The 24766-nt window shown below is 36.2% G+C and overlaps 1 protein-coding gene across 1 annotated transcript; it reads right to left on the reverse strand.

Annotated features, from left to right (window-relative positions):
- Window positions 1-117: 117 nt before the first annotated feature.
- Window positions 118-20157, reverse strand: SPDYA (speedy/RINGO cell cycle regulator family member A). Its single transcript, XM_070949706.1, has 6 exons — window positions 19923-20157; window positions 19268-19326; window positions 18150-18235; window positions 4442-4613; window positions 2154-2442; window positions 118-224 (listed from the first exon to the last, which is right to left on the reverse strand). Exons 1-6 carry the CDS (start codon window positions 20155-20157, stop codon window positions 151-153), a joined length of 915 nt encoding a protein of 304 aa, XP_070805807.1. The 3' UTR covers window positions 118-150.
- Between the last annotated feature and the right edge of the window lie 4609 nt (window positions 20158-24766).

The raw sequence follows: 24766 nt of genomic DNA on the forward strand, positions 1-24766 counted from the left end.
CTGATGTGTTTATATTGACTAAGATACAGTATGTTTCAATATACTAATGTGTTTAACAAATAAAAGAAATAAAAGAAATTTAGATAACAAATATTTTGATATGTATTTTGTGTTTAATTTGCTATTCATTTTGAAACTTGTTAAGTTTTGTTATTCTTCATTTCCAGTAAACCAGTCCATGGATTTATCTCGACTACTTTTTTTCCCATTCCTAGGCCGGTCATCTGTCAAAAAAATGGAAGTATTTGGGTGCTTAGAGTGTCATTATGGATAAGCAAGCATGCTTTTGTATTCAGGTAGTCCTCGATTTACAACAGTTCATTTAGTGACCATTCAAAGTTGCATCACTGAAAAAAGTGATTTATGGCCGTTTTTCACACGACTGTTGCAACATCTCCATGGTCATGTGATTTACATTCGGATGCTTGACAACTGACTCACATTTTTGACAGTTGCAGTGTCCCGGAGTCATGTGATCGCCTTTTGTGACTTTCTGACAAGCAAACTCAATAAGGAAACCAGATTCACTTAACAACCGTGTTACTAATTTAACTAATTTAGCTTCAAGGTGTTGGTGATCACCTTTAAAGCACTCCATGGCTTAGGGCCAGGGTACTTACGGGACCGCCTTCTGCCACCAATAGCCTCCCACCGGCCAGTTCGCTCCCACAGAGAGGGCCTCCTCAGGGTGCCATCGGCTAGACAATGCCGGCTGGCGACCTCCAGGAGGAGAGCCTTCTCTGTGGTGGCACCTACCCTTTGGAACAATCTACCCCCAGAGATACGAGTGATCTCCGACCTCCAGACTTTTCGTTGGGCCCTAAAAACTCATCTCTTTCAGTTAGCCGGTCTCTCTTGATTTTATGATTTTATGGTTGATTTTAAATTTTGATATGGATTTTAAATTGATAAATTTTAAACTATGGGCCAAATTTAATTATTTTAAATCTATTTTTAATCGTACTTTATGTATAAATGTTTTATTTTGGCTGTTCACTGCCCTGAGTCCGAAAGGAGAAGGGCGGTATAGAAATTTGAATAATAAAATAAATAAATAAATAGCTGCAGTGATTCACTTAAGAAATTGGCAAGAAAAGTCATAAAAAGGGGCAAAACTCACTTAACAAATTTCTCACGTAACAACATAAATTTTGGGCTCAATTGTGGGCTCATAAATTGAGAACTACCTGTAATTCAGAACAGATTACATAAATAGGAATAATAGAGTGAAAAACCAGCTAGCAAAATAAAGTTTTTACTTTAAAGGCTTTCCAGTGAACTGTATAGTTGCTTTGAACTTAAATGGACTCCAGAGGATGGTAGAGAACAGGAAGTGGAGTGTTCCTGGAGGAACACTGTTCATGGGGTCACGATGGGTCGGACACAACTTCGCAACTAACAACAACAAATATAGTTGCTTAGACTACTTTCTATTGTTATTGCCTTCAGCTCATTAATTCTAATTTCTTGGTGCATTAGATGTTCTTTCATTAAGTTTAAACCCACTCTATAGTTTTCATGTAGACACAAAACATTGCCAGCAAGAGAGACATACTGTATTTTTCAGAGTATAAGACGCTCCGGACTATAAGACAAACCTACCTTTTTTGGTGAGGAAAACAAGAAAATGAAATCTGCCTCTGCCTCCCAGCAATTTTGCCTAGTTGCAACAGAGCAAATAGCCTGCTTTACTTTCATTTTCGTTTTCAGCATAGCTTGATTAGCACAAGAAAAAAAAAATCTGCTCCCAGCAATTTACCTCCTTGCAACAAGCAGCAGAGCTGCTGCTTTGAGCAGGCCTGCACAAAACAGCTGAGAGTCGGGAGGCATCTACCTGACAATCAACTTATGCTAATTAGGCTGTGCTGAAGCTGAAATGGGCTGTTTCTTCTTGCTGCTTGCTGCAAGGAGGTAAGTTGCTGGGAGGCAGAGGCCAAAGGGTGGGGGCCAGTGGATGGGAGGGGCTACATTTGGTGTATAAGACGCACCTAAATTTTCGCCCCCTTTTAGGGGGGAAAAGGGTGCATCTTATACTCCGAAAAATACGGTATATGAGATCTTTAAACATACAGCCCTTTTGACTTCTTGATTATTGTTAGACTAGAAGTTTAAGTATTACAGCAATATTTTATTTCTATGTTCACTTAACTTACCTTGGGAGTGACACTGATAAGATGGATCAAGGAGCATTTTATCTGTTGGATCAAGCAAACCAGGAATGACATGTTGCTCCATCATTTCCAGAGTGTCAGTGGAGGAGGAAGATGATAATCCCAGCCTTATATATCGTGTTTTTTTCCCACAAAGTGAACAGTCTACAGGTGTGGCATTGGGTCCTCGAGGTAACTGTACTTTGTTTCTGCAACTGTTTCTTATAGCTCCACTATGGTAAAGAGACCGTTCCCGCTGCCATACATAATGTGTTGAAGCAATTGCCATTACCTGTATCAAAGACACTTATCTAAGAAAGGACTGCATCAGAACTATCATATAGCAGTGCACAGAAATTATAAAGGCTAGTGGACATGATTCATTTTCTTAATTAACAAGAACATAATTATAAAACATCAAAAAATTGCTATTCATTAGCAAAATTGGTCTAATAAGTATAGAGCAAGAGAAAGTGAAAGGGCAGATACCACTTTCAAATGAATGCTACATCTATGTTCAGAAAAATCTGAACTAAAGAGTCAAAAGTGCAGAAAAGAGGTTGCATGGAGCAGTGAGGGCAATCCTGACAGCTTCATTCCATACCCCTCTATCTATGACATCTTCACCAGCATCTGAATAAAAGGTGGTCACTTTTGTGCCACATGGGGCAGCCTGTTCTGGAACTCTGGAGATCTTCAAAAGATAAGTGAATGATCGGTAATGGGGTGGGGTGGAGCAAATGGAATCTGGTGGGCTGGGAAACTGGCCCAGTGCGCCTGTGGAGACCTGGCGGGACAGGATGGGGAGAGGAAGCAACTATGGGTACCCCAGGGGATTGTAAGCAGAGCATGAGATATCTCAGTGGGCGGGGGAGACCTTGGGTGGTTGAAAGTAAGTGGCCTGTTCCAGCACTATGCCCCAATTCTGGGATACCTCATGTGCACTTAACGACCTGTGCATTCGATTAATGAATGTGTTGTGGAAAGCAGGATGGAATCACATTCATTTAATGTGATCCAATTAACGAATCCTCCGGTTATGAATGTAATTGGCAGGCTCTATTACATTTGTAACCTGAGGATTACCTGTCGGCAAAATAGCACATTTCCCAAGGGTATTTTTTTTTTTTTTTTTTTTTTTAGCATTAGATCTTCCTGTGCTGTGTAGCATATAGGGAAGCAAGGGATCTCCAGCAATTTCGGGCTTGGGCAAGTACTTCAGTCTCTTCCCATGTGATGTTTAGAGTCTTTTAAGTTTTCCATGAATGTTCTTCACCAGGTCATAATCTCTGCATGGAAAACAAGACCTGCAAGTTGGAGTGTTTTTCATCCTGAAACATTTTTGGAGCACTTCTTCATTAGTAATATGGTCAAAATAATGAATCTTTATTAGGAAGTAATAGGAACAGTAAAAAATAGAGTCATTTGGCAGAAGCAGTGGAAAACTTAATGCAATTATTACTGTCCAGTTGCACTTACATCCATCATTATGAAATGTTTTGAGAGGCTGATAAAGGACATTATTTTATCCAGCCTCCCTGCAGCATTTGACTCGCTTCAGTTTGCTTACCGTCCAAATCGCTCTGCTATTTCTTCTGTTCTCCATCTAAGCTTGGCGCACTTTGAGGAAAGAAACACTCATTTGCGAATGCTGTTTGTCAACTTCAGTTCAGCATTTAATTCAATCATTCCTCACCATCTATTAGACAAATTGGGCCTTTTAGGATTTGTGCAACTGGATTCCTGATTTTCTTATTGATAGGCCCCAGTATGTACAAGTTGGGACTAATATTTCTAACACCATTTTCTTGAGCACAGGTTCTCCTCAGAGCTGTGTCCTAAGTCCGCTGTTGTTCATCCTGTTGACCCATGACTGTTGTGCTAGGTTTGCCACCAAATATATTGTGAAGTATGAGGATGATACAAGTGTAGCGGGCCTTATTCAATATGACTGAGGATGCTTACCGCAAAGAAGTAGGTTTGGTGAACTGGTGTAACAAAAACAGCTAGTATCTAATTATATAATGTACACTGTATCCATAGGTTATTTCATATTTTCCAATACGTGCTAGTATCATGTTTTTTTAAAACATATACCCACTCTAATAAAGGTCAATTATTCATTAGAGTGCATTGAAAACATGGTATCAACTAGCAATTAAAGTGAGTAAAGATAATTTTGACAGTATTTTAAAAAAAATTCTAGAGTCTTGAAAACAAGGAAAGGTGCTGTTTTAGAAAACAGATTTACCTATCCTCTTTCTTAATAATATGAAACATATTTTTCTTACCTCTTCACAGCAACGTCTGCTTACTATAGCTCTATAACCCATTTTACTCCACAGTTCATCCCTCAGAGATAAGAAATCTGGGAAGAGTTTTCTCCAAGTTTTTCCTAAAGCCCATGGGAAAATCTCATATTTTGACTCTTCATCGTCTTCTTCAACTGTATTTGCAAGGTATCTACAATAATATGTATATGACAATTAAACATAACTTTAATCAAATGTTTACCACTGTCTCCCATCTTTTTTCCTTACCCCCATTCCCATGTCATTGCAGATTGCTCAAAACAATTTAGTTTGGACAAACATCCCTAAGCTTATATTTCATATTAGAAAAATAGATTATCATTTCTGACATTTGCTTATCTTAACTTAATATTCAGAGTACCAAACTCAGAACTATATGCGCAAAGAAAATCAAAAGCCAAAATACAGAAATAGAAATTCAGGCATCCTGAAAATCTCAGCTTTTTAAAGAAATGAAAGTTTTGCAGTTTCAGAATATAGAAACAATGCTGAATGCAAATCAAGTTAAAATATCTGGCTTTGATATTTCTAATTGATATTTCTCTTATATATGCATTGAAAAGATTTCTATTGCTGCTATCTTCAAATATAACCCTAGGAGACTAGAAACAATCAGAACAATATAAATATGTAGAAACACAAATACAAAATTAAAAACCATTCTACTCTAATAAAGATATCATAACAACCAGCTACCCACACTAGTTGAGTTCACATCCTGGCCCAGCACCTGGTGGAAAGAGTCAGGTCTTTATGACCTTATGGAAAACCAAGAGAGTGGAAGCTCTTCAGATTTCAGGCAAGAGACTGTTCCATAGGACAGGTGCCGCTACAGAGAAGGAACACCTCCAAAGTCTTACCAGATGACATTGTTTAATAGAGGGGATCTGGAGCACATACACTCTTTTAGATTTGGTAAGCAGGATAGACAGCCTCAAGGAGAAGTAGATCCTCAAATAAACTGTCCTGTACCATTCAGGACTTTAATGGTGATAATCAGCACTTTGAATTGTACTTGAAAGGTGACTGGGAGCCACTACAGTGCATACAAAATTGGGAAACTCTGGAGTACCAGAACTGAGCCTGCCAGTGCATGCTGGACCAGCTAAACCTTCAGGCTAGGGAAGGGGGGGGTCTTCAAGAGCAGTCTTGCATTGCAACAGTAAAATTAAGAGATTACTGTATGACCATGAATAGGGCATCATAGTTTTGGGATAAACTAGTGGATTATATAAATATGATGTGTTAACAAAAGCTAACATTTTCAGAGGAAAATATTCACTTGAATTACATATCTACTACAAGGAATTTGACAATCTGACAACTAAATAGAGTCCCTGTGCCCTTACTATGGCTAAAAGATTGACACTGCAGCATTGAAAAAACAGTATAGCAAAGAGAAAATTGAAGCAGGCAGAACAAAAACAGGAGACTACATAATTGCAAGTACTTACACTTTAATTCCTTTGAACATCGTTTCTTTTTGAGCCTATATGAGCGGAGCTGGAGTGGAAAGGGAGGGGAAGATGGCGCTGGCTCGTTAAGACAAAGAGACGAAAGTGAAACTTAAGAAGAAAGTTGTTACAGGCTTGTTAACTCATTAATGCCTACCAGTTAACAACTCCGCTTAAAAAATTTTTTGGATTTAATCCTATATCCTGGACTTTGGGAATTAAAATTTAAAGATCTTAAAGATTTTCTGATTTTTTCTCGCTGGCTATAAGAACTGTTCCTGAGACTGTGTAATTTTAAAATGGCTTCAAAGCAGACAAAATTGGTGTTGCCTAAAGCAGCGAGTGCGGGAAGTTCCCCAGCTCAAACTAGTAGGTTGCAAACCTTCTTGCCTCCGGCAGATACACAAGCTCAATTACAACCACAGCTACAACCACAAGCACAAATGTTAACACTTGAGATGTTTCAGGCAGCCATGAAAGAAATCAAAGAAGGTTTTAAAGAGGACATTGCATTTGCATTTAAAGGAGTCTCAGATCAAATGGAAGAAATGAAGGACATAATTAAGACAAGAAATCAACATATAAGGGAAGATATAGTCTTTGCACTCCAGGGACTGGCAAAACATGTTAGTTATGTAGAAGATAGAATTGATGAGGTTGCTCAAGCTAATGAGATTTTAGATGGTAAAGTTGAGGAATCACAAATTAAGATTGACAAAACAGAAGCTGAAATGTTGTTGACACAATATAAGATGATGGAATTTGCCGTGAGAATAAGAGGCTTGAAAGAAAACCCGAAGGAAAATCTGAAAGAGATCTTTGAAGATGCTCTGGCACAATTTATAGGAGTGTCCAGAGGTGAACTCGAATGGCAAATGGATCGGATCTATCGTGTTAATTCATGGGTAGCTAGACAAAGGAAATTACCAAGAGATGTTGTGATTTATTTTGTTACTAGAAGGATTAGAAATGAGATTTTACAAGCTGCCTACAAAAATAAGTTGCAAGTGGCAGGACAAGAAGTTGCAGTATTTAAAGAAATACCACCCAAAATGCTGAAATCCAAGAAAGAATATGCTTTTCTGGCAGATGAGCTGAGGAACCGACAGGTACAATACAGATGGGAAGTCCCAGTCGGATTATCAGTGGATTATGCAGGAGAGAGATATCGCCTTAATACAATTTACAAAGCAAGAGATTTTTATAGTAATATATTAAAGGCTGGACAACCACCAGTGCCAGGAGGCAAAAAAGCAAGAGAGGCGACAGAGGGAAGAAAAGAGGATCTGCAGAAGCAATCGGAAGGTGGAGCTATGAGTATGCAGGAGGAAGTACTGCAACTTTCAAGTGCTGTCCAAGCATGGGATATAGTTGAAAAACAAGAAGAAGGCAAAGATCAAAGACAAACCAGAGCAGCTACTAAACGTAAAGTTGAAGAGTTAAAAAAGTTACAAGAGCAGGCTTTATCACAAGAAGTGAATGCTGGTGTAGAAGCTGTGGGAGGGGCGAGACCTAAAAGAAAATTCCAAGAGGATTATCAAGCGGTTCTCGCCAAGCTTCGAGATTCTGAGGATGGCTTCTAGGTTCTTAACCTGGAATGTTAACGGTTTAAACTCACCACAAAAAAGGAAGAAAATATTTCACCATTTGAGACAATTTAAAAATGAAATAATATGCCTGCAGGAAACACATATAAGGACAACTGACCAAAAATATTTAATAAATACAAAATTGGGAACACATTTTGTTGCATCAGCCCCGGAAAAAAAGAATGGAATAGTGATTTACTTGAAAAGAGATTTGACGGCTAAATTAGTTGAGGCAGATCAACAAGGAAGATTTCTGGCAATTGAGATAATGATAGAAGGGAAGAAAACACTCTTATTGGGGATATATGCTCCCAATCAACAGCAAGAGAAATTTTATAAGTTGATACATACAAAATTATTACATTGGGATTATAATTCATGTATACTGATGGGAGATTGGAACGGAGTGTTAGACCCTAGTATTGATAAGAAAAGAATAGTACAATCTACAAAATTGCGATCTAGACTGCCTAAGACTTTTTTTGATATGATGGAGGATATGGAATTAAGAGACATCTGGCGTGAAAGGAATTATAGAGAACAAGATTTTACATTTTTTTCAGATAGACATCAATCCTTTTCAAGAATTGATTTTATATTAATTACAAATGATTTTTTTTCCAGGGTAAAGAAGATAAAGATTTGTCCCAGAATTTTAACTGATCACAGCCCAGTTTGGATGGAACTGGAGTGTGGGGAAAGAGTTAGGAGATCTTGGCGGTTAAATGAAAACCTTTTCAGATATGAGAAAAATGTAATAGAATGTAAAAAACTAATGAAGGAATTTTTTGTTTTTAATATGAACAAGGGAACATCTATGGATATGGTATGGGATGCTAGTAAAGCATATATGAGAGGAGTTCTGATAAATATGAATAATGCTTATAGGCGTAAACAAGTGGAGAAAAGGAGGGAATTAGAAGAAGAGATTAAGAAAAAAGAAAGGGTGTTAATTGATAACCCAGGGGATAAGAAAATTAAAGAAGAGATCAGTTTATTACGTGGGCAATTTAATATGATGCTTTCAGACCAAGTGGCAACCAATCTACAATATGCTAAACATAATACTTTTTGTAATGCAAATAAACCAGGTAGATGGTTGGCATACATGCTGAGGAAAAAACAAAAATCTCGTACCATAGAGAAAATAGAGTATAAAGGTAGAGAGCTGTATCACCAAAATATGATTAAAAAGGCATTTTTAGAATTTTATGCAAGATTGTATACTGCAGATAAAATACAAGGTGTAGAGGTAGAGACATATTTGGATAGACAGAATATTCCAATAGTTACAGAGGAACAAAGAGAACGGTTAAACCAATTAATAACAGAGGAGGAGATCCTCTCAACAATTAAACAGTTAAAAACTGGTAAGGCTCCTGGTACGGATGGATTAACAGCTGTGTACTATAAATATTTACAATTGGAGATGGTTTTACCTCTTAAAGAATTATTCAATAGAATTCAGCTGGGTGAAGGGGTACCACCTTCATGGAAAACAGCTTTTATTTCGTTAATTCCAAAAGAAGATCAAGATTTGACACAACCCAAAAATTATAGACCTATATCCTTATTGAACACAGATTATAAAATATTTGCTAAGATATTGGCAAATAGGTTAATGTTAGTAATGCAGAAGACGATTCATGCTGACCAAACTGGTTTTATACAAGGTAGACAAATGAAAAATAATGTAAGACAAATTGTTGACATATTGGAACATTTGGAAAGGAATAACCAAATCCCTGCGGTGCTTATATTTCTGGATGCGGAAAAAGCTTTTGATCGATTAGATTGGCAATTTTTATTGAGAGTGGTCAATAGGATGCAATTTGGGAATTGCTTTATGCAGTCTATAAAAGCAATATATTAGGAACAGACAGCTCAGATAATTATTAATGGCAGTTTGACAGAAACTTTTAAAATTGAAAAAGGCACGAGGCAGGGATGTCCCTTATCGCCATTATTATTTATATTAACTTTGGAGTTGCTGTTAAATAAAATACGTAATGCAGATGGGATAAAGGGAATCAAAGTTAGAGATTATGAATATAAGATACGGGCATTTGCAGATGATTTGGTTATGACCTTAACTCATCCAGTGGAATCAGCAAAGGTTTTGATTGATATAATAAAACAGTATGGTCAAGTATCTGGGTTTAAGATAAACATTGGAAAAACAAAGATGATAGTTAAAAATATGACAGCTAATCAAAAAGAGGAGTTACAAAGGGTAACGGGATGTGAAATAGTTAAAAAAGTCAAGTATTTAGGAGTTTATATTGCATCTTCTAATGGTAAATTGTATAAGTATAATTATGAATTGATATGGCATAAAATACAAGTTGAAATGGATAATTGGAAAAAACTACAATTGTCCTTGTTGGGTAGAATAGCAGTTATAAAAATGAATGTGTTGCCTAGGTTTTTGTTCCTCTTTCAAATGATACCAATACTAAAAAAGGATGCCAACCTGGAAGAGTGGCAGAAAGGTATTAATAAGTTCGTATGGCAAGGTAAGAAACCAAGGATAAAATTGAAAATAATGCAGGACATACGAGAAAGAGGAGGACTGAAAATGCCAAATTTAAAATTGTACTATGAAGCAGCTGTTTTATCAGCAATTAGTGATTGGATTAATTTAACAAATGGAAGGATATTGAATATTGAAGGGTATGATCTGGTCTATGGTTGGCATGCTTATTTAGTGTATGAAAAAAGGGTGGACAGAGCATTTAAGAGTCATATACTGAGAAATGCTTTATTGCGTGTCTGGAAGAAATATCAATATAAGTTAAATGAAAAAATATCTATATGGACAGCACCCAGGCACGCAATAGAGAATACAAGTATAGAATGTAGACAGGATGTAATTACGTATAAAGATATTCTCATTATGGAGGGAGGTATATTAAAATTAAAATCTGTGAATGTGTTGAAAGAGGAGAAAATAATTCAAACATGGTTTCAATATGTACAATTACAAGCCAGATGGAGAAAAGACCAGAAAACTGGTGTTATACAAAGTGATGAAAATTTAATTAAACAAATTAGAGATCAAAGCCCAATGCATATAAAAAGATTGTATAATATACTGATAGAGATGGACTCGGAAACAGAGCTAGTTAAGGACTGTATGATAAAATGGGCGCAGAATTTTGAACAGCCAATAATGATGGAAACGTGGGAGAAAATATGGGTAACAAATGTGAAATTTACCAAAGCGCAAAATTTAAGGGAGAACTTTTATAAAATGTTTTATAGATGGCATCTAGATCCAAAAAAGTTATCTCGTATGTATCCGAATGTACAACCAAAATGTTGGAGATGTAATTGTGAGGATGCTACTTATTTTCACATTTGGTGGACATGTAAAAAGGTTAAAGCGTTTTGGATTAAAATCTGGTGGATTTTACAAAATATTCTTAAAAAGAGGTTGAAATTTACACCACAGCTGTTTCTTTTGGGTATAGTTACGGACTGTACAGTTATAGAGACTAAATTGATTTTGAATTTAATAACTGCAGCAAGACTGTTGGTGGCACAATATTGGAAGAAGCAAGATTTACCTACAATCCAAGAGTGGACAATGAAAGTTATAAATCTAGCGGAAATGGCAAAAATCTCGGCGTACCTGAAGAATCATTCAAATGAAAGATATTTAAGAGATTGGAGAAGGTGGATAGATTATATTCAAAACAAATATCGGAATAAGAAATTGCAGATAGGTTATGAATGATTATATAGATATTTAGTGTGTCTTTAAGTAATAAAGCTAGGCGGGTAATTAGGGAATTGAAGAAACAAGAGATGTGAAATGTCATAATTGTTTAGATTAGGATTGATTATGATTGTTGAAGTTTATATCCTGTAATTTGTTCTGGGAAGGGGAGGGGGGGAGGGGGGAGGTTGAGGTAGGGAAGGGGGGGGGGAATATGTAAACTTTTTGTAAAACTTTTCAATAAAAAGAAAAAACAGTATAGCCCCATTTACTCATAGCATTGAAGACCTGATTACACTTGTCGCCTATGAGAAGATTATACAGTAGATACAGACTTTATATGGACATGTGAAACTCATTTATACAAAATATAGTATGTTAAAAAAGAATGATAGTTATATATTAGAAATAAAAATATAAACACTTGAATTGTGTTTACATTAAGTACATATAGAATTGTACCTGTTATTTTTTCTAATGATATATTTTGTTTCTTTTTTCTGTTGTATTTTTCACCTTTTTAAAACATCTTTTATGCATTTTTTTCCTTTGAGAATGTACCCATTATAATTATCTTTGTGTTTTGTTCTTTTTCTGTTACTCTTTTAAAAGTAAAAAATTAAATTTAGAAACACCACTCCACCTTCATACATTGTATACTACCCATTCTTCCAGACTCTCACAGTAACCCCTCCAGACGTTCACAATCTCCAGTTGCCTCAACCACATCACTAATCCAGCCTGTGGTAGAGATGTACATCTGAATATCATCAGTATACTTATGATACTACACTCCATACTAATTTTGACCTCATCCAATAGCTTGATGTAAAACCCTGAGGCACCCCTCATAAAAAGGGCAAAGGGCTAAGTCTGTCTCCCAAGCACTGACCAGAGCTGACCATAGGATATGATGTGATATAGCCAGGAGATCACTAAGATTAACTGGCTGCCATATCTTCAAGGCTTCAGATGTTTCACCTTGAAGTGACTGTTTCTTTAGCACCATCCAGGGGGTACATGTGAATGTCACAGATGTGAACAGTCATCCTGCACTGAACTTGGTTTATTCAGCAGCAGAGTATTGTGCCACAGCATGGCTTAATAGCCCCACACAAATAGGATTGATGCACAATTGCATGAGTCAATGTGCATTGTTATTGGGACAATCAGAAGTATTCCCACATGGGCTTCTGGTTGGCACCACCGGCGTCGCGGATGGTCTTTTTGGACCGCCAGCCCCGCGATTCCGTGGAGCCGTTCTGACAGCGCTAATCAGCTGTCAGACGGCTTAAAAACCTCTCCTTCGGGAGAAGAAGGAGAGGAGAGCCGGTGGGCGAGGGTAGAGCTCCCCGGAAGCCCCTGGAGTAATTCCAGGGGCTTGGAGGGTGAGAGCTCCCTGCTCAGCCCACTGAAGCTCCGGATCCGTAGCGACTCCGTTTAAATGGAGCCAGACACCGGTGACCGACTCTGCTGTCAAAAAGAAGATTAACTGATTTCAAAAGCAGACAGAACGGAAGCAGGAGAACAAGCTTTTGCAAGTATATGCTTAACTCCTGGGATACATTGTTTCTACTTGATTTTGCTGAGCTGGAGGTGGAAATGGAGTCTTCGTTGTGGGAAGTCAGAAATGAAAGTGCTTGTTAACAGATTTGTGTTCAGAGACTGGATTTAAACTGCTGGGATTTGAGAGCTGGGTGTAGAAAAGACTATCTTGCTTGATAAATTACAAATAAATCTGAGAAAGCTGTTCAAGAGATTTTATGGCTGTGAAAAGAAAAATTCTTTTAAAATAATATGGCTTACAAGCAAGGAGTTCCTGAAAGTGGTGGAGGCTCTCTAATGGTGTCAGAAATGACACAGAGAACTGAGTCACAGAGCCAAGAGGTTTTTTTTAGAGACCTTACAGAATTTATAAAGGAAGCCATGAATAACCAAATTATAATTATTAATAACCTAACAGCAATCATAGAACAAAAATTTATAGAACCGGTGGAGGATATAAAAGCAACTGAGGATGTTTTTGAAGGAAAGCACAATGACAATGTAGGAGACATTTTGACTAAAACAGAGAAGCTGGAACTGGCTGGCTCTCAAGAATCTTCAAACTTTCTTTCTGCCCTTTTGGAACTAACTGACAGAACTTTTCAAAAATATAATTTGGAGCAGAAAGAAGAAGAAACTGACCAGCCCTATGAGGTTTCGGAGGATAAAGAAGATTTGGCAGAGGCTTTCACACAATTAATTGAAATGCAACAACTGGACTTTTCTTTGCAAACTGATCGAGTTAATTCTTCGTTCTATGAACTGACTGATTATATAAGCAAGAAGAGTCGATATGGGGGCTCTAAATCAGAGGAAATGGTTCCAAGAAAGGGACAAGTTTTAAAGATACATCAATCCCCAGTTAAAATTCAAAACCTCCTCAAAATAAAAGTAGGAGGGAGGAAGAAAGACTGGAAAAAATACAGAAAGAAAGAAAGAATGGAAGATTAACTTTCTCTGGTCTAACTATTGATGTATTAATGATTAATTATAATAATTAAGTAAATGAATTAAGAGTTTAATTAATGATTAATTAAAGTTTAATTATTGTTGTATTAAGATTTTTAAAAATATTTGAATTTTGAGAACAAAAGTAGGAGGAAGAGTAAAATGATTAAGTAAATGAACTAAGAATATTTTACAGATGTATTATGAGATTTTTAGGTTTTGAATGATTTATTAGTGTTTGTTAATGGTTTTTAAAACTCTTAGGGCTAAAGGATTATATGTTATTTTGAGTTTAAAGGGAGGTTGATGAATAATCTGTAGAAGGGGAGTTAAGGGGTCTAGGGAGTTTTAAGTCTTGCATTAATTTAGCATATTTTAGCGTATGTTTGGTAAAATTTATACCCTGTTTTTCTTCTGGGAAGTCGGGGGAGGGGGGTGGGAAGTGGGGGTTGAAGGTTGGGTTTACAAATGTTTAAATAGATAAGTGAAAATGTTATTTGTTTGAATTTAAAAAAATAATAAAAACTTTTTGTTCAAAACAGAAGTACTCCCACATATTGGCTACCTCTTTTGAGCCACATACAACTCCCAGAAGTAAGATGAAAAAATGTGGCCCTCTTGTCATGGTCCCGTTGGAACCTGGTTCCAAGGAGGAGGATAAAACGAAGCTAGAGCCAATGGAGGAAGATGGTGCAGCCTCTCTGGCTCCAGAGGCATGACCGGAGGAGCAGGACGAGGCAGTCCTGGGTCCCTTGGACTTGAGAAGTATTGCCAGCGAAGGAGAGAGGGTGCAGGAGGACCAAGTGAAGGGGGAGGAGAGGGCAGGCAGTGGAGCAGAGGAGCGATGGAGCTCCAACAACGACCAATTACCTTCCCCACTGATCCCCAAGCATGGAGAATGGAAAGGAGGAAGGATCAGCACAGGGTGACCCAACGACTCGGGAGGAGGGTGCCCCGCCCCTCTTAACAAGGCTCAGTAAAGGGAGTTAAGCCCTTGTTCTGGCTGTGTTGCTTCCATGCCCAGTCCTCACAAATCACAAATATCTGAAGATTACTTATAACTCTCAGCTACCAATACTGAAAGATGTAGCCTGCCTGGAGCCAAACAGGTTGAGATCCAGCTATCCAGCTATTTCTATTGCTAAAGTACTTGTAGAAGATGATTTTGATATATACAATATGTAAAATAAAATTGCTCCCCATAATGTTGAAGTTTGCCTTGCATTTTGAAAAAAACACCTGGATGTGCTAAACCCCATGCAATATGGACAACACTGAACTGAATTTGCACAGTGGCCATGGTAGATGACTGACGTCCTCCATACCTGGGGAAAAATACCATCATTAAATTGTGCCTGTGGGGCCAAAAACCAATCTAGTCAACATATACTGACAATGCCAAAATACAGGCTATAATGGAGACTGTTGATTTCCTGGCTGTGACAAATGAAGTAAAAATTATATCTGTAATCTAGACATACATATATAATATTTTAGATTTTTTATTTCATATTTTATCTCTTTTTATCAAAATATGATATGAATGTGCATAAATAAATAAATTAAATAAATGTTTCAACAATACAGGCAGAGTTAGAAACTGGAATTCATGAAACAGCCAAGGAAACCTGGAAAAAGATGTTTCTGTTTTACTGATTCAAATACCCCTGAGTATTGCAAAGCATCTCTTTTGACAGATTTGCAGAGCCCTATGATATGGCTACATAGTACTTTTCTGGATTTGTCTTAGAAATATTCATCTTAAATCCAAAGCAATTGGGGTAATAGTGAATTTTGCTAGTCCCTCAGAAAGAGTTCCACTTTTTTAACCAATGCATTGTAAATCTTCTGCCGAAGTTTCTATAACTTGCCTAACTATTTTAATGGGTTGTTTTATTAGAGTTTTTGGCCAATTTATTTAATTGTTTTAATTGCTTTTAATTCTTACATTGTTATGGTTTTATTTCTGGCTGTACACTGCCCTGAGTCCTTCGGGAGAAGGGCGGTATAGAAATTAAATAAAATATAAAATATAAAATAAATATAAATATAAATGGAAACTGGCAAATGTAAACAGGAGGAGTGGGTACTTATTTGACAGCTACACCATCCAGTCAAAGAATGACTTTATGGGTTCTTCAATTACAGGGGTTTGGGAAAGACATAGAATAACATTAAAACCTGTTCCTGAAATTTCTATCATTTGTGGCTGTCAGGAAAGGGCCCATGCACCTATATTCTGTGAAAGTTGGGGGAAATGTATTTATTTATATAGATTTTTTCAACCCTTTTTATGATATTTACTATGTGATTAGAGAATAATCATAATAACAGTGGTTAATTTAAATTCAGTTCAGTTCAAATAAACTGGATCCTCACCTAAACCAATACTTTCTTGACAACATTTCTCAACTAAGAAACATTTATTTACCAGATACCCTCAATGCAAGAATAATTAAATAACTAAGATATGGGAGTAGGTTTTGACATTTAGAATAATTTAATGTCTTAAAAGTCAACCTGATAACACTGTTAATTGAATTGTTCATGGTTTATAATTCTGCTTGATGGTTATTGATATACCGGTACATTCTTAGCCTACAGCTTAATAGTGATTTTTAGTCTTTTAAAGCAATATTTTCAGAGATTCTTTTTTTTTAACGGTACCAAATTGACTTAACCCAGACTCAGGATCCTGGACAAACAGGTTCTTTGTATCTCCCCGTAAGGGTTGGGAAGCTGTTGTATTTTGTGGGCAGCTGTTGTATTTTGTAAAAACCAAACATATACCAATGTTAAATTTCTTCTTTGTCTTTTAATAGCCAGCATGTAGAGCTCTTGAACCTTTTTTACATGGTGCTTTGTCTTGCTGGGGTTCTATACTTCTTTTCCTCCTTTTGGATCATCCTCTGCTTCTAAAGGAGAAACACTTTTTTTCATTTGGCTGCTGTACTCTGTTTAGTATTGGTTGCAGAGCTTCAAAACTCCCATACCTCTGCCAAGGTGCAGCTTTATTGGCAATTCTTGCTGTGTTGGTGTTAAGGGAAAACTCAGATGGGAAGGAAAGAAAGCAGTATAGATGCCTGCAATTCTTTCCAATAGCTTACTTGTGCACATACCCCATCTCTTTTGAAAGGAAAAAAAATAGAGTCTTTGATTTTTTTCTTTTCTTTTCATGAGGTTAGTGTAATCTCAACATCTTTACCATTGAGTGATAAGAAGTCAGTAATGAAGTTTGGCTACCCCTTGATGTACAATATTACATTTGATATGGTTGTAGCGTCAGATACCATCTGGTCAGATATGAATTGGTATCTTTCATTTGTTGCAGCCCATGTGGGTAAATATATAGAAATATATAAGTGAATAAATCCACAAATATATTTAGTTATTTATAATTAATGATATACTAGAAATCATAAGGTCCAAGACATATTATTTGTTGATTCTTCTGTATTTTACATTTTATCCCTTTTTCTTGACTATTTTGTTTTATGATTGTGTGTACACACACATACCACACACAATTTTCTGAACTAAAGTTATCTGGATAATTCAGCTTATAATTACTGCCAAAATCTGACTTCATAGCTTTTCACTTAGATTGAAGCAAATTGAGCAAAATTACTACTTGGTCCAAATAGCAGACCAAATAGAAAATAAGTACATTAGGCAATTATATACTGTATTTAAAACACAAATAGTGGGTTTTAAATATATAATTGCCTAATGTACTTATTTTCCTAAAATTTTAGTAGTCTCTAGTTTTGGGATAGGAACAATTTTCATTAAGTTTGTTTTTGAATTGTAAACATTTATTAATTTTTCCCACTGAAGAAGTCATCTAAAGATTTAGAATATTAAATGAAGTTTTCACCTTATACGGTACTTAAGGTGAAATGTGAAGCCTATTCAAATCAGGAAGTTTAAGCACCTCATTGGACTATAGAACCCCAAAAATATATATTGAAAAAGAAATTGAAAGTTAGATAACCACTCTGGGTAGAGAATTAATAGGGCTCTATTGTCCCTGGTCTTTTTTTTTTTTTTTTTTTTTTTTACATGACAAGATTACACAGCACGACTATATATTTTTTGGGTTTTTTCTATGAACATAAAATATAAATTTCCATTCTTAACTTTCATTTTAAAATATTAGAAATCTGCAGAAATCAGTCACACTTCTACTTAGTTTTGACAAGCAAGCTGGGTTCATACACCATTTTGCAAATTAAATTTCTTTCAGCCTATCAGTCCAAGGTGCTTCAAGATATAAATATTATAAATATAATTATAAATATTTGTAAATGTATAAATATAAATTTCTATTTACTGGAGCCAGTAAGGCTTTGTTATATCTACTCTTCTCTCAAATAATAAATTCTCTCTCTTGCACTTTCATCACAACTATAAAGTTTAGAGTTACTTACAGAGCAACAAAGAAATTAAGCCTGGTGTGTTCGTTTATACTATAGCCAGCCCTCTTGAAATAAACAAAAGTCATTGCCAAAAGATACTGTTGAAAGAAAGTAGAATATTAATGTTCCTCTTTTCCCTTTGGTCTAAAAATGACAAAAGTCATTTGATAAAATCAATAGAAAAAAATTATCAACAAAAAAAAGCATTATTTTTAATTAATTGCCAAGCACAGAATGGTTTTAAAATTCAGGTGAATCACACCTCAAATTGGATTTTTCAGTCATGCTCTGTCACAGAAACTTGACTCATGTTCTCACTGTCTTAACCTCATTAATAGGACATAAAGCAGGGCCAGAGATATTGCTCCTAACCAACAGATTAAGGATCAGGTAATTTTTCAGTTATACTGGAAATTTAGAAAACAGGAAACCGATGTAAAACTGATATAGAGAAAAATAGGCCAATAAATTGCAGCTACTGGCCTTGTGCTGCAGAGTAAAGTGCTGCTAATTACATAATAGCCTGTCACATAAATTGTTAGTATGCCATGCAGTGTGTCACTTTCTGCACAATCCTGTGGTGTTGTATTGGATACCAATACCTACAGCCGCTGCTCTCAAATTCTTTGCTGTCCAGTATGCGTATATTAAGAATTAGGGCCATGTTCTCATTTATATCTCAATAAGAGGTATAAATACATTATTTTTATTTAGATTTATAAAATGTTGATTTGTATTATTAAAATATTGATCTATGTGAGTCAATCACATCTAAAGACGTGGCTTTTTAAACAAATCGCCTGACCTGCGGGGTGTTTTTAGTTTGGTTTTAATATGGGTTTTAATTGTTGTATTTTTAATTAATCTAAATTAATTTATTTTTACTGTTCTATGGGTTTAATCCTTTGTGAGCTGCCCCAAGTCCTTCGGAAAAAGAGCGGCATATAAATTTGACCAATAAATAAATAAAATCTAATCACAATATTTTTAAATTTTATGTTATTTAAAACAATAATTGAATTATTAAGTTGAAATTAGCATGAAACAATAGGGTTTGGTAGATGACAACAGAATATACAGTAAATCCTCTGATTTTTAAAGTTATACTGATTTAAAAGCAATAAGTCTACCTTGTCTGCAATTTTACAGCAACAGTCCATCCACAAGAAATCTTGTATCAAATCATCATCTGTAAAATAAGGCAGCAACGACAAACTAATTATAATCTCAGGACACATTCTTTGAAAACAGCCTTTTACCAATAAAATTATATTTTTCATAAGTTCTGATTTGACTATAAAGTCACCAGCTATTGGGGGGGGGTGGGGGGGAAGAAATGTTGTCTTTAAAGAAAACCAAAACCAAGGGAAAAATGGTATGAGCACAAAGCAAACTTCTTTACAGTACATAGATTTATGAGCCTTATCTAATTTCCAACTTCTACACATATGAAGGCTGAAGAAACAGTCATTACTATCAGTTAATTCTATAAGCCCAGGAATTTTTTATTTATATTTTGGTTTCCATGAGAATAAAATCAGAGTGCTGAAGAGTTTTAAGTTTGTGAGATTTTCTGAGTTACTTCTCATGCACATACAATCAGTTTGCATATTTTATTGAAATAGGAAATATTAGGTATCTATTTTCATATAAGCGTGTATAAATGGCTTGATAGCACATAATCAATATACATATTGTATATTGAGATATATAGAACTATGTACTATATGCATGTGTGAGTGTATGCATAGATATAACATACTATTAATGTACAAAAAAACCTACCAAATAGTTTAAAGAAAGCTGTCATTTCCTGACGCTGAATAATTAAACATGAACCTTTTGACTGTTTTGGCTTAATATTATGATTAATGTTTTTTCCAGAGGTCTCCCGGCAGTCTTTAAATTTTGGGCGCTTAAGGGCAAGTGTCTTTTTTTGCTGATATGATTTAGATTCACTTGGTTTTACATGGATGGTAATAGTGGGAGGTGTTCGACAGCAGCTCTGGTTATGTTTCATTTTCCTAAATGAAGTCACCTGTTGAAATAAAAATAAATTCTTAGCTGAAATTAAAGTTATAGAAAGGATATCATGAAAAATACACTATGCATACATGCTATATCTTTATTCATATGCTATGAGCAATTGTTATATCTTTTCCATATTTTTCTACATAAAGTACAATATAATTGAAGTTAATAGAATAACAGAGTTGGAAGGGACCTTGGAGGTCTTCTAGTCCAACCCCCTGCTTAGGCAGGAAACCCTACACCACTTCAAACAAATGAATTTTATATATACAGTGTTCTTGGTGGTGGTAATTCTACATGATTATATTTCAAAGCCATCTGGTGCTTTTGAAAATAAATTGACCCCCACTTTTTTGTGGCAGCCCCTCAAATACTGGAATACTACTATCATGTAACCCCTAATTCTTCTTTTCTTTAGACTAGCCAGACCCCAAACCTGCAGCCGTTCTTCATATCATTTAATCTCCAGGCCTTTGATCATCTTAGTTGCTCTTTCCTGAATTATTTCCAAAGACTCAACATCTTTTTTGTAGTATGGTGACCAAAACTGGTTGCAGTATTCCATGTGTGGTCTTATAACAGTTTTGTAAACCAGCACTAATACTTCACGAGATCTTGAATCTATGCCTCTGTTTATACAACCCAGGATGGTATTAGTTTTTCTGGCTGCTGAGATTTTTAATCAAATGGGAGTTTCCCCTGTATTTTATTGTGGTCCACCAAACAACTCCGAACTAAAAGCTGTCATTTTTCCTTCCCTTCAAAAACCTTGAGGAATCTATTCCTAGCATTAGTTTTTGGTCATGACAGCATGTATACCTAACCCTAACCCTAACCCTAAATTCATTTTTAATTCAAATGGGATTTTCCCATGTATTTTACTATGGTTCACAAACAACTCTAAATTCCTAGAAGTTTTGGAAGTAAAGGAAAGTTTGTTTTTCTTTCAGAGTTTTTCATGGACCACAATAAAATACATGGGAAAATCTCCTTTGAACAAAAAATGGATTTGCAGTTAGGACTAGGGTTAGATCTATCAGGTGTCATGGCCAAAAAATAATGCTAGGGATATATTCCTAGAGATTTTGGAAGGAAAGTTGACAGCTTTTCGTTCGGAGTTGTTTATGGACCACAGAAAAATACACGGGAAAATCCCATTTGAATTAAAAATGAATTTAGGGTAAGGGCTAGGGTTAGTGTTAGTTCTACATGGTGTCATGGCCAAAAAGTAATGCTCAGGATAGATTCCTTGAGGTTTTTGAAGGAAGGGAAAATTGACAGCTTTTTGTTCGGAGTTGTTTGTGGACCACAATAAATTACATGGGAAAATCCCTTTTTAAACTAAAAATGAACCTAGGGTTAGGGCTAGGGTGATGATTAAGTCTACATGTTGTCATGGCCCAAAACTAATGCTTGGGATAGATTCTTAGTGGTTTTGGAAGGAAAAGAAAGTTGACAGATTTTTGTTCTGAGATATCTATTGACCAAAGTAAAATACATGGGGAAATCACATTAAGGAAATCACATAACTAATCTCTTGTCTTTTTTACCAGAAAATCCTTTAAATCATAGCATGTAAAACTTTTAATTCTGTTCTTGAATTACTTCCTTATGTCTTAATTTCTGAGGTGAAATGAAAATAGTAGGTATTTAGGAATATTTTATCTAGAATCAAATGAATAACACCAGGGTGTGCTGCTTACCTCATATCCTGACAATGAAACTGTACCACTGGGTAATTGAAAGCCTACAGATTAAAAACATGATAAATATGTAAATGTTTCTTATCCAGTAAAAAGCAAAAACTTCTCCTTTTATACCCTCTCTTTCTCTCTTCCTTTTCTAATTTGAGGTCTTTCATACTGCAGTAAACTTTTCTGTACCTTAATTTCAGAAAAAGAACAGGTAACTTCCCTAACGTGATTTGGAACTAAAAACTGGGAAGTGTAGTTTATTAACTTTCTAAAAGGCAAAGGTTCTCATTTCTGTGTTAATATTAATTAAACAAAATTTAGAAGCAAAAAGATAGCAAAAAGGCTATCAACAGTATTAAAATGACATTACTAAGTCAGAAATGCACTCCCCAAAGTAAGACCTTGCCTTTATTACAGAACACTTTTGTTCTATTCCAACTAAATCCCATGTGAATGAAATAAGACATTCTCAGTGACAATTTATTTTTCTAATCATCTTTCTAGCTCCATTTAAATCCTTCAGCAGAAAAAAAAAGTGCGAGGAAAGTGTATTTGCCTGGGATATATATCATGAAAATATACTACAAAGTAATGTATCCTCATAGGATTGATAAAAAAAGAATTTCACCCTGTACCATTTTTATGGCTGCTGATTTGAAAAACCATTGTTTGCCTTTTCAAGTGGGTTTCAAAGTATTGGACTAATAACTAGTTATTTAAAAAAAAAACTAACTGTAAAATGTATTAACTTGTATCTTTTAGGCTTTTGAGGGCCTCTGGGGATGCAGCTTGCTGCTTGTGGTTATTTCCTAAACGCATACAGATTATTTCAAAAGATGGCCTAACACACATGCAAAGGGACCTAATCCTTTTTTATTATTTATTATTATTTATTTTGTATTATTTATAAATATGACATCCTAGAATTCCCCTTACCTCAAATACCTTAAGGGGATTTAAAAAAAACAGGCTCTCTTTAATTTTTTACAGAGGAAAATATATTCATACTTGGTATTCACCCTGTAGAAAATAAAAGTGTTGAAAGCAGCAGAAATATTTAGAAATGGCACCTTCCTCCCTAAAAATACACATTAAATGGCAGCCTTCCTCAAATAATAAAGATATTTGTCACAGTAAAGAGCTTGAAATACTCAAATCAGGCCTGTGATTTTTAGTTTTATTTTATTTTTTTCCTCCAGAGGGTCTTTGAGCCAAAGACTAACAAAGATTCATATTTAGCAGCATGTAGTTATTAAGAAAACAGGAAACTTCCTGCATGCTACATTTACCTCAGACTTAAGTACCCTACATGGGAAAGGGAAAACAAGAGGGGGTCACCGCCTTTTTTAGCCAATCAAAAATCTCCTCCTCAGACTGACTTCTTCCTTCAGTGTGGAGCACAATGTTTTCTGGGGAGGAGCTATTAACACCCTTCCTTCCCCCATTAAATTTTCATCCAATCAGGACCCAGGCATTAAAATTCTCAGCCAATTGAAACAGAAGGAATTCATCAATCCAGACTAAGAATGGCTTAGTTTTAAGAGAGTGGGTCAAAGCAGAACATAATTAGAGTATTAAATAATGAGCTAAAACAGTTCTTGTTTCTAGGATGGGTAGAAATGGAATTGTTTCCCAGTCTTAGGTCTTCACTTAGGCAGTGAAAATGTGCTAATGTATGTTAATACTATTAACCATTAAATAAGGGTGGCAAACTTGTTATCTACACAATTATGACAAAATATTAAAATAGACCACAGCTGCGATATAAGGATATCTGCAAGAGGGATCTAAAGGCATTGGGAATGGACATTAATGACTGGGAAACCTTGACCTCTGATCGTTCAGCTTGGAGGCTAAAGACGCAGCATGGCCTTTTCCAATTGGAAGAGACACTTGTTCGGCAGGCTGAGGCAAAGAGACAGTCCTGGAACCAGCGAACTCTGGGAGCTGGGCAGGGGACAGAATGTATCTGCCCTCAGTGTGGAAGGGATTGCCATTCTCGAATTGGCCTTTTTAGTCACACCAGATGCTGTTTTAGGACCTCTTTCCAGAGCATGATACCATAGTCTTTTGAGACTGAAGATTGCCAATGAATCAAAATAGCAATAGAATATAAAATGCTCAGATTGTGATTTAAACAGATTTATGGAAGACAATACTTTTCTTTCTTTCTTTTGCAAAGTATATTTATTTATTTATTTATTTATTAATCAAATTTCTATACCGCCCTACTCCCGAAGGACTCAGGGCGGTGAACAGCCAAGATAAAATACAGACAATACAAATATTAAAAATCCCTTAAAATTATTAAATATTTCGGCCGAAACACAGATTAAAACACCCAATTTATAAAATCACGAATTCAAATATTTAAAATTTAAGAATTTAAAAGAGGGGAGTTAGGCCAGGCCAGCTTGCTGAAATAGAAAAGTTTTGAGAGCACGGCGAAACGTGCGCAGGTCCGGGATCTTCCGTATCTCTGGGGGGAGCTCGTTCCAGATGGTAGGTGCCCCCACAGAGAAGACTCTCCCCCTGGGGGCCGCCAGTCGACACTGTTTGGCCGACGGCACCCTGAGGAGCCCCTCTCTATGGGAGCGTACTGGTCGGTGAGAGGCTATTGGTAGCAGAAGGCGGTCTCGTAGATACCCCGGTCCGATGCCATGGAGCGCTCTAAAGGTGGTAACCAAAACCTTGAAGCGCACCCGGAAGACCACCGGGAGCCAGTGCAGCTCGCGCAGGAGGGGGGTCACATGGGAGCGCCACGTCGCTCCCATAACCACCCGCGCGGCCGCATTCTGGACCAGCTGGAGCCTCCGGGTGCTCCTCAAGGGGAGCCCCATGTAGAGAGCATTGCAGTAGTCCAAGCGGGAAGTAACAAGAGCATGAGTGACCGTATTTAACGAG

This window comes from Pituophis catenifer, unplaced genomic scaffold (assembly GCF_029215685.1).
Source record: "Pituophis catenifer annectens isolate HBS135680 unplaced genomic scaffold, rPitCat1.0.hap2 SCAF_1, whole genome shotgun sequence".
Classification (NCBI taxonomy): domain Eukaryota; kingdom Metazoa; phylum Chordata; class Lepidosauria; order Squamata; family Colubridae; genus Pituophis; species Pituophis catenifer.

Coding starts and splice junctions, on each gene's coding strand:
- SPDYA (XM_070949706.1), bottom strand. CDS start 20,157: ATGAAACATAACCAGAGCTGCTGTCGAACACCTCCCACTATTACCATC. Junction 18,236..19,267: donor GCTGTAAAATTGCAGACAAG/GTAGACTTATTG, acceptor TTCTTTCAACAG/TATCTTTTGGCAATGACTTT. Junction 4,614..18,149: donor CTTAATTTCTTTGTTGCTCT/GTAAGTAACTCT, acceptor ATATTATTGTAG/ATACCTTGCAAATACAGTTG.